Here is an 11,109-nt window from a genome sequence, read left to right as displayed (position 1 = left end):
AGGCCGGGACGTTGCATCATGACTTCTAAGAGCATGTTGATCCCAGCCTTAGTTGCATTTTGCCCCTGGGTCTCTCTGGGGTGAACGGACTCCCTTCATGGATGGTGGAGGAAGATGGGAGCCACACCGTTGTCGCCCTTGGTGCCCATTTTGGAATACATTTCTTGTCTCTCGTTCTTACGAGAAAATATGAACCAAATTTTAATTGATGGAAATTCTTTTCTCTCTCTTTTTTTTTAAGGCGATGGACAGAATTTGTTTACGAAAGACGTGACAGTGATCGAGGGAGAAGTCGCAACCATCAGCTGCCAAGTCAATAAGAGTGACGACTCCGTGATTCAGCTTCTGAATCCCAACAGGCAGACCATTTATTTCAGAGACTTCAGGCGTAAGTTTCTATCTCCGTAGCGTTAGGTGGCAACTTTTTCTTCCTACATATTGTCTTGATAAAGAGATTGCCAAGGCCTCCTTTTCTAAATTTAATGTTAGATGCTTAAAGTTTAGTCAATTCTTCAGAGGGAAGAAGAGACATGCAATCATAATCTTTCTACTTAATAGAAACCTTGAATGGTCCCTTTTAAAAGTAAAGCAGTCTTACTTTGCAATAGGAATTGATTGTAGTAATTCAAGGTGAATTGCAATTGAGTCCCAAATACTTCGCTGACACAAACAACTCAAATAGGGTAAGGCAAGGAAAATATAGCACTCTGCAGGGTGGTCTGTTCAGTTTGAAGATGGAAGTTTCCAAGACAATGTGTGCCTATAAAGAGAAAACCAAAATGTCCTATCACCATAACCTCTGGTAGACAGAGGTTACCATGGGCTGAAATCTTACCAAATGTAATATCTCTGTAGGTAATTATCAGAACTTAATTGTATATCCCAGAAATGGTTCAAATGCATGTAAGAGTCTCAAAAAATGGCTCTTTGGGAGCATGGGTGGCTAATCAAAGCAGATGTCGAGGAATGACCCTTTACATCCGCTTGTCCGCGTTCTCCCCAACGCCCCAGAACATATCATGAACTAGGGAAAGAGTTGGTAAAACTAAGGAACATTGCAGAGGATGAAGGAAGGTCAAAGAAGAGGGGCCGGTCATTCTTAGAGTGAATTTTGGTCATTATGAATGAAAGCTAGCCTTTGCCAAAATTGACATAAGGACTTTAAAAGTGAATATTTGAAATTAATAAAAAGCCCACATACCTGACTTTTGCAGTGACTCTGCTTTCCTACGTTTCCTGTTGTGAAGTTGAATGTAATTAGAAAACTGCAGGGGGGCGGGAGTCTGAGGCTTTGGGAGGCCTGAGGTCATGGATTCTGGGCGGCTCCACCTCCAACCAAACCAAATACAAAGGTGCATCCAAGTTAAATTGGATTGTTTCACTGTGAAGGTTTTTTTGTTTGTTTTGGTTTTTCTGTTTGTTTTTTGTTTTTTGTTTTTTAAGGACTTCCGTTTTGCTTTTAGAAATTACTAATAATGATTTTTTTAATCTTTATAATTTGGAACCAGTTTTTCTTTTTTTTGCAAGGCCTCAGATTTTTCGAGACAACTTAAAAGCCTGAACTTCTCAGGGCCTGGAGCCTGCGCTTTCCTTCTGTTTTCATTTTACCGAACTCTGATAGAAAATCTGAAACAATTATGAATCAGGGCAGGTAACAGACAACAAGGGGTGTGCGTGCGCGTGCGTGCGTGAGTGCGTGCATATGCGTGTGTGCGCGCACAGGTGTGCGGCTATACCACAGGCTCCCATGTGTGTCAATCTCCTTTGGCTGAAGGTTATTTGTCTACACGCGGTTTTGCAGAAGCCCAAAATAGTAATTCAGGAAGTATGAAGAAGTACCCAACAGGTACACAAAGACTCGCTCCATTTTTCTTCTCCGTCGCGGCCTTTTGAATCCCCTAACTCTCTCCTCCCCTAGGCAGGGAAAATGGACTGTCTGTTGTCTTCCCCCTAATCACTACCTCTGTGTTTTGTTTCATAGCTTTGAAGGACAGCAGGTTTCAGTTGCTGAATTTTTCTAGCAGTGAACTCAAAGTGTCGCTGACAAACGTCTCAATTTCGGATGAAGGAAGATACTTTTGCCAGCTCTACACTGACCCCCCACAAGAAAGTTACACCACAATCACAGTGCTGGGTAAGGAACGCGTGGGGGGGTGTCTTGGGAAACGGAGTCGGGGAGCCCTTACCGGATGGCTTTCAGCAGCAAGGAAGAGGCTAATGGTAAATTTTGTTATTCAAACCTGTTGTAGGATGGATCGCTGCCCTGTTGCTGAATTTTAAAAATAGCCTATTTTACCAAACACTTTAAGGAATGGCAATCAGCAGTCTTTATAGATCCCACCTGCTCTTGGGTTCAACCCTCAAGCTTCAGAAGCAAAGATCCAGAGAATTTTGAGCCCTGAGATGAATCACTCACCACATGAAACGTCATTGCTTCTGAACAACCAGGATTTTTTTTCTTTCTTTCTTTCTTTTTTTTTTTTTTGTTCCTTCTGTGCAGGAGAAAAGGAGGTGGGCTACCACATCTGTATTGTACCCTGTGGCAGAGCTCACTTATAAAGTCCCCTTAATGAATTTTCCTTCTGCGCTACATCATTTAATATCGTTGATCTCATATCTGGCTTTACTCACCGCCTTGTGTATTGCTTCTACTCTAGACGACGCTGTAAAAATCATACCCCATGAACACACACTTTGCCACAAATTACAACCATTGGACATAAAAGAATTGAGAGCTTCTAGGGAGAGGAGGCTGATAATAAGCCAGGCCTGTCGACAGGCTGCTGAGGACACTTCGAGGGAGTTGAATGTCTTCAGTGACGATCACCAGGTTGTGATTTTCAGGAAAAATCCAACAGCTAACTTTCCATATTTAGATTTTGATGGAGTCAGCAGATATCCCTGTGTTGAAGGTGGTCTGAATTAGTCACCTCTTAGACAAATGTGTATACCAGTACATAACAGCAGCTGATGTGGGTTTTTTAAACTGAGTTTTCAAGGACGTACACTAAGGCATGAGGCAAGATCTCTGATTTACACCTTCAGAAAGACGATGCATCAAAGTCTATTTGCGGCGGCAGAGTGCAGCTTTTCGGTGTAATGATATGAAGATTAAGGAGGAAAGATAAATATGAAGGACGTTTCTGCTTGGTGTGTGTGAACATACATGTATTTATGGATGTCCATATGGGGCTGCTGCCTCATTACTCTGTTTAAACACAGCTGTAAAAGGGGAAATAATTCTTCATTCATTAAAACGTGTCCCTAGTGCTTACATACATGTTCTTGATAAGAGGAATACTGATTTGGGGAAGTCCTGTTGCAATTTCTAACAGAGTCTGTGTTGAACGATAGATGACTTTCAGATGTACGTGTCTGCTTTAATTTTAGCGTAATCCCTCTTAAACCTGAAGAAATAATAAGCGTGAAAGGTTTTGCTGGAATGACTTCTTTTGGTGTTTTACAGATGTGCCTTGAGGTTTTCTGTCCATGTAGTTGTTCAGAAGTATTTGAAAATAGTGTGCAGTGTGTGACTCCAATAGCCAGCCATCCGCCCATGGATCCATCATTGATTATGGCCTTTGCACGAGAGTTACAGCAGTGGAATGGGATAGTGTAGTTTTTAGGGTGTTTTCTACATCTAAAGATAGTGTACCTGACTATCTTTCACAGGAAGAAATGATAAGAAGAGAGATGAGCCATCCCGCCTGGGTTACAGAGCACATGGTACAAATCTAGAACCAGAGGCTTTGAAACAGACCCTACAGTTCTGCCTCACAACCTTTGTGTCTTTTAGCCTGGGTTGTTTTCAGTAAAATCCCAAATGCTGCCATTTTCGAGACTTTTCCCTGAAGGTGCACATCTTTTGTCTTCGGGAGTACGTCTGACCATGGGCAAGCAGTGACTGCTTGTCGGTTTCCGGAATTGTGTACATTTGTTTGCGAACCCACTGGATTAGGTTAGTTTGGATGACTATGCCCAGTGCTTGGGAGTCAGCCTGACAGCGCTAGACTTCCGAGAGGCATTTATGGCTGTAATCCTACTGGAGGCCTGATTATTCTAGAAGTAATAGGTTCCTGCTTGTATTGTATAGAAGCATTAACTTAAACATACTTAAGAGTAATACCGGGAGATGCTTTTTCTGCAGATATTATGTATTCATTTAATATTCTTTCCATTGAATTGACTCTAGGAGCCTTTGACGGAGTGAAATTGTTGTCATCAGTGTTTCAGTCTTTCATATTCCAAAATCTGACAATTTCCACTCATACTCCTATATTCAAAACTTCTTCCTAAGGTTTAGAATTTTCAGATATTCTAATGAATGAAGAGTGATCTATTAGCATCTTCGTTTCTATCTATGGTTCTCTGAAAAGGACTCCGTATATACTTACACAGCTGTCAAACTTCTTGATAGGTTGGAGATGCTCCCTTTGGTGCCTGTGTCTATTAGCTGTTTGAAGCATTCAGCAAAAATTTCAGCATAATTGTAAGACGTGGAGATGGTTATTTGTTAGTTGCTGTTACGTGAATTATCTGATCCATGTAAAAACTGAAAACTTGTCAATGGTATTTTGCACACATTTGGGTGCCTTTTAGGATGCTACATTCACTCCTTCCACTTGTGTGACTTTGTTCTTTTCTCTCGATCATAGTGTAGAACTCCCTTTATACCAGTATTCGTGGAAACAGTGTAATGAGAAAGAGAAGACACCCCTTTAAGATAAATATAGTTACTGATAATAGCAGCAATATTATTACAGTCCTGTCCTTCTAAGATTAGTGTTCACTCTTAAGATTCCAGGAACAGGAGAACCTAATTATTTCAAAGGGTTTTGGAGTGAGATTTCACATACTGATCAGCTTTAAGACTCCTCTTTTGTTGTAATTAATGTGTGACTCATCTTGATATTGCTGATTTTTTTTAATGTTGTAGGCGTAATGTTTATAATGAGCACTCTTATAGATTTGAGGTTAGCTGAGAAGAACCTTGACATTTCTTTGCTATTTTCTAGTATTTCCCCCTGTGATTTTCATTCAGGTTTTCATCTGTATGCACCTCCTTACATACATCTTTGGTTATTTTCCTTAACGGCCGCAGGCAGTTTTTACTAAATGTGTCTGTTTAGTAGAGCACATTTAAGTGTAATCTCTGGTTAGTAGCGGTTTTAATTCATTTTTCCCACAAATGGATTTTTACACTGTACTAATCACTTTTATATTACAGTAGGCATTGTGGAGTTGAAGGGAGAATGGGGTACAATTAATAGACCAAAATAAATTTGGAGTTTTTCTTGTTTGGTCCCTTTTTTTTTTTTTTTTTTTTAGAAAGACTTAAATCACTTTGTTTATATTTTCCAAAGCTTCTTTGTACTTAAAAAAAAAATCAGAGAAGTCACCTTTATAGCTAATATCAACAAACCACTGTGACTCCCATGATTCAATTTGATTTTAGGTATACAAATCACACAGTTCCCACTACCCTTAACTGTTTTCTTCTTCTCATCTTAGTGAAGTCAGAAATCCTGGCCACAATCTTGAAAACACTGTGGACTTGGAATAAAGTCACTCAGCTCTTTCTCAGGATGCTTTTCTCAATGACAACTTCTTTATTTTTCTGCACTGGTCCCGTTTTCCAAGACGTGGCAAGTTGTCCCCATGTTCACTTTAGCAAAGTGAAGTTAGATGATGTCAGTCAGCTCTTCGTGAAGATGACCCAAGGACCTAGTATGGATATAGGTGTCCCCCTGAAGGGTCAGGGGACTTGACGGCATGTCTATTGTAGAAGAGGAAGAAGCAGCATGGGCGATGCCAACCAATAGGTAATCCAAAACAGAGAGGGTCTCTTTGCTGCTGGTCAGGCTCTGAGCCTCCAAACAACATCTAAGAGGCACTGGTAGGCGTTCCTCTTGGCTTAATTGTACGTGCACTTTCCCATCTCCTTCCTTTGAACTGGCAGTCGTGATTGCTAATGCAGAAAGAACGTGCTGTCCCATCCACGACCGCCTCCATCTTACAGACAGAAAGATCACCGAAGAGGAGCAGCTAGTGGTGTTTAGGGGAGCCTGTGACGAGGACTAAGCGGTCTTCAGGCCCAGCTCGGCAAAGGAGAGAATGAAGGAAAGAGCCCCAGGAACACACAGGAAATGAATGCCTGGCAAAGCCCGTGTTGGGAGGCTGGGTGCCATTGAGACTTGACAGTGGAGCGTTCAGGAACCTTTAATGACTCCGGGATCTCTTCCTGCTGAGATTCCCAGGTTACCACAGAGCTACCGGCAAGGTTTTTCTTCAAAGTTACACAAGCAGACTGGAATCCGCCGGACTCCATTGCCCTCTTTGTCCTATCCAAAGAGGATCACTTTCTCTGAGTGAAACCTACTCAGTTTGAATTTCCTTAAATTGCATATCACTTCTCAGTCACTGTACTCAATCCCATTTCTCGTTGGGCGTCATGGCATATGCCAACATCAAGAATGATTTCCATCACTCTCCTTTTACTTCTGTCTGAACCTTGATAGAAATACTATTGTCTGACTTTGATTCCTCCATGTGAGGGGCTGTGGGGGGTGGCGTTCCTATGTCTTTTACTCTTTGGTGATTTCATCCTCTTGCCTCTTACTTCTTCCTTCTAGCTCACCGGGATCTTATTTTCTTCAGGCTTGGGCAATCTTTTCCTCCGACATTCGCTCTAACAATAGCATTTTGTTTCTATATTCCTGCGATACCGCACTCAGAATTTGGTAGTATTTGTTGGTCCAAAACATCCAGTCTCTGTGTGGATTCCCTATCAACTCTCTAGGCGTACGTGATGAAAATCTATAACCATCCCGATTATCATCTGGAAAGAATATCTACGTTCAGGAAATAGCTAGCTAAAGTCGCCCCATTTACTTTTGTCACTGCTTTTCTGTGTCTCTTAAAACACTGGCAGATGTGCAGCTCCAAATTGGATGTTAGACTATCTCTCTTTATGCTTATGTATTTTTTTTAAATGTAAGCGAGGGTAGTTCTTTGCCATGTTTAACTACTCATTTGGGCCATATCACTTTGGCAACACATCCACTTGAGCAAATGTGTTCTTTTCCTTTTCCGTGGGGAACAAAGAAGGGGCCTGCTTTTGCTCTAATAGTCACCCCTCCACACACACACACATACACACACACACCCCACACACTGTCTTGCTGGGAAACATAAGCAACATGCCATTTTTCCTTTTTCTTTTCCATCGTTCTCTGTAGGAGTTTTCAAGTGCTTCAAGTCAATGTAAAAGTCTCCCTGTGCACAGAATTTTACATTGGACTCGAACAGTTGGAAATCCCAAATACGTGGTTTAATCCCATAATTTATTGAAGCGGTATCAGAGATATATTATTCAACTTGATCATCAGGATGGCATGTTTATACATATTTAATTTCTTGTTTCTCTTCTGAGTTGAGAAACTTATTAATCATAACTCTCAGAACTGTCTTTGCTTATTCATGGTGGTCAGAGCACATAGTCTGAGATTCACTCTGCCAAATTCCGTATTCCTACTGATTTTTATTTCAAGAAGCTCTGTCTTGTGGTAAGGTTGCACCTGATGTGAAGTCTCCCTGTCAGCTCGGTTTCATAAAAGATAACATGCTTTCTCACCATCCCCATCACCCTACCTTCTCTGCATTTGATATTCCGCACTTTAGCCCCCGAATATTTTATTCCATCTTATTCCATATGCTTAATATGCTTAAAGAAGAGTGGTTTTATTTCTGACATATAAAATGGACTTGCAGGCACTTAATAGTCTCTTTCACCTTTGCTTTCTAAAATCTGGAGCATTAGATTTCAGAACATGGGAAAATTAATGCAAATTAACTGGCACATCCCACCTTACCACATCTTCCCATCCAGTGGATTTTATTACAACGCTGTCCATCGGAGGTCATGATTGTATCCCAGTTCTTTATGGATAATTTCAATGGAACAGAACTCGTTCTAAAGCACGAGTTTTCCATTTGTGCTTATGGTGAGCGATTCTTTTAAGGGACTCTTAATTTTTCGATCTTTGGTGATTCTCTTCAAGATCTTTCATATGAAGATTGAAATCCAAGGGTTGAGTTCAAGGACAGAGAGTCCTTCCAGATCCTTCCCAATGAGGATGATAAATTCACTAGCGTGTACTTGTCTTACTTTTCGATCTATGTTCTGGTCAGTTTTCTAATAACTGATGGTAACTAATACCACTGTTATAACTTGGTCACTGATGACTCAGGAGTGGGAGACTGGACATTTTATAAGATAATTTTAGGAGAGAAATTCTCAATTAACCACTTTGACATGATTCACACTCTTAATGATGTCTTTGTACTTCTTTTTTCCCCTCTGGTAGCAGTTCGTTTTAAAATCCCATCAGGAACGTCCACTGGTTGTCTCCTCTTTTTGGTAGCGGTGGTGCGAATTTCTAATGAAAAGAGGGCTATGTGCAGAAATGGATTCTGTGTTTCATTTGTAGTCCCTCCACGCAACCTGATGATCGATATCCAGAAAGACACAGCGGTGGAAGGCGAGGAGATTGAAGTCAACTGCACTGCCATGGCCAGCAAACCAGCCACAACCATCAGGTGGTTCAAAGGGAACAAGGAGCTAAAAGGTGAGGGGCAGGCTGCCCTTTCCAGAAGTATTGGGCGGGCCCCTGACTCTGGCAGGGCCATACCTTGTGGGAGATGAAAGATGAATGCCAAACATGTCCCTAAAACAAAAATATCCACATAAACAGGGCCCCTAATCAATTACTAAATGCGTCTGAAGCCACAGCCTAAAGGCGTCTTATTGACTCTAATGCATATCCTCCCCCTGTGGTTTGAGGGTTTGTGGAGAAAGGTGCTGCTAGATTTTGACTCCGGCGCTCAGAAAGAACTAGAACTCTTTAGGCAAGGAAGAGCCACTATTGGGGTGTTCCCCTGAACTCCAGGTGTCCATGTTGTCCCTCAGTTCTCATTCACCCTCTGACCTACGATAGGTTAGCTCCCCAAATTCTCATGTTAGACATTTAAAAAACACGGTGAATTCTGCCTCCTTCTAACACGGATCCCTGCACCATCAGCTCACTGACTCTGTTTTCCTGTAGGGGCAGGTGCGTTAAGTGTGAGAAGGATTGTACCCTCGCTGTGGATCTGCAGACACCCCCCTTCTCGTGGAATCTGTAGCTCATGTGCACGTTTCAACAGCCTGCTCTTTTGCAAAGTTCACCATTTGTGATTATGGCTCAGGCTGCTCCTTTAATGCTGTTCCCCACCCTCTCTCCCTGGGCCGAGGCCACCCCTCATTGGATTCCTGGACCTTCTAATATCTGCCCCCTTCGGCAGCACCTCGGCCGCAGCCTGGACCCAGGCTGAGCCTTCTGTGTCGGCCATCCTGAGGAGGAGGACGGGTCAGCCCTCCTACCCCTTCCTTTCCAAGGCTGCTTTGGAAGTAGTACCCATGGTTCATACAGCTCTGGTCATCTGACAGAAGTGCCAGCTGTGTTTAGCAATTTCTGCTAAAATGGGGATATTACTATTACAGAGTGTATGCGATTCTTGGGCAGATGAAATGAGTGAATGTTTGTAAAGCGTGCAGCTGTATCTGGGCCAAGGTAAGTGCTCGGTGTGTGCTTCTTGAATAAATCAGGAGTGCCAGGAAGAAAAGAATAAGGCCTTTTAGAAAGGGGATATAAAAATCTATATCTAGAAACAGATAAATCTATATATAACAGCTTCAGTTTCAAAAAGCTTGCTCTGTTTAATCTCCTATTTCCTAGGTATGGTTTTGGAAGGAAGGAGTTTCTCATTTCCCCTCTGCTTTTCTAAGTGAATTGAGCCATTAAATGTGTACCGATAAGTACAAAACATTAAAAGAAAGTTAATGGTGCGCCATGTCCCAGGGAGCGCTGAGTTCAGGAAAGGGGCCGCCTTGGCCTATTCATCCCGTCCGGAAGCCTCCTCCCTCCTTTTCTGGGTGTTCTTGGACGTATCTCCCATCTGGCCCGAAGCCTCTACCTTACTTTGCTCTACCCACTGCCAGTGAGGTTTTGTTGTTGTTGCTGCTGTTGTTTTGTGGTCTTCCAAAAGTCTCAGAGTTTAAACATTTCAATTACAATTTCAATTATGTAAATCCAGTTAGTTACTTTCCCTGGTAATTGTTGCTGAGGGAGGTGGGCATTGGGGCTTGTTTATATCTCTGTTCCTGATTGAATTACTTCAGGGATTTGGATGATGTCCTGGAATTTTTAAACCACATGACAGCCTACTAGACGTTTCAAGTTCAGATGGCGGTTAGGGGTGCAAAGCACTTCTCTTTTTCCTCCTCCAAAATGCCTTAAGCAGTCAGATGGCAACGTGGTTCAACTTTCAGCTGCCTTTTAGTGGGAGGTTTCAAGATAGAAGACAACATATGTAATATATTTAAATAAAAATAGTATCTATTATGTGGGGTAGAAATACATCTTACATACTCTCCTGCAAGGTTGAGAATTAGAAAATTCTCATTTTATCTGCTGTCTACCCACAGCATACCCTTATCCCGAGTGACTTCCATCGTCTCGGGTACAATAGCAATGTTGGGGCGGGGAGAGGAGCCTGTAGAAGCAGAGCGATAGGCACTCACTCAGCTCTGATGTCTCGGCATATTCCGTGTCCCCCAGGCAAATCGGAGGTGGAGGAGTGGTCAGACATGTACACGGTGACCAGTCAGCTGATGCTGAAGGTGCACAAGGAGGACGACGGGGTCCCCGTGATCTGTCAGGTGGAGCATCCAGCTGTTACCGGAAACTTGCAGACCCAGCGGTACCTTGAAGTACAGTGTGAGTACCTGTCCTCGTCCGTTCAGGCTGCTCTAACAAAGCAGCACCAAGTAGCTTATGGGCAACAGTTATTTATGACTCCATTCTGGAGGCTAGGACATCCGAGAACAAGGCGCACCAGCACGGCTGTGTTCTAGAGAAAACCCTCCCTCTTCCTGGTTCAGAGTCACTGCCTTGTCTCCTGGCGGAAGGGGCTAGAGATCTCTAGAGCAGCTTTCAGGAGGGCACAAATCCCATTCGTGAGGGCTCCGCCCCCAGGACCTGAGCACCTCCCAAAGGCCCCGCCTCTTCA

General features: G+C 42.7%; 1 protein-coding gene across 6 annotated transcripts in view; it reads left to right on the top strand.

Moving 5' to 3' along the window:
- The window catches only part of CADM1 (cell adhesion molecule 1), a 325,642-nt gene that overhangs the window by 259,724 nt on the left and 54,809 nt on the right, over positions 1–11,109 (top strand). For all 6 annotated transcript variants that reach the window (XM_082682635.1, XM_082682633.1, XM_082682631.1 and 3 more), the window contains exons 2-5: positions 242–388; positions 1,982–2,134; positions 8,490–8,627; positions 10,659–10,817. In XM_082682635.1, coding sequence (XP_082538761.1) covers positions 242–388; positions 1,982–2,134; positions 8,490–8,627; positions 10,659–10,817 — 597 coding nt within the window. The remainder of the gene's footprint in view (positions 1–241; positions 389–1,981; positions 2,135–8,489; positions 8,628–10,658; positions 10,818–11,109) is intronic.

The sequence above is a fragment of the Mustela nivalis genome (assembly GCF_964662115.1).
Source record: "Mustela nivalis genome assembly, chromosome: 9".
Classification (NCBI taxonomy): domain Eukaryota; kingdom Metazoa; phylum Chordata; class Mammalia; order Carnivora; family Mustelidae; genus Mustela; species Mustela nivalis.
Note: the sequence above shows the minus strand (reverse complement) of the source record. Positions and strands in the feature narration are given on the sequence as shown.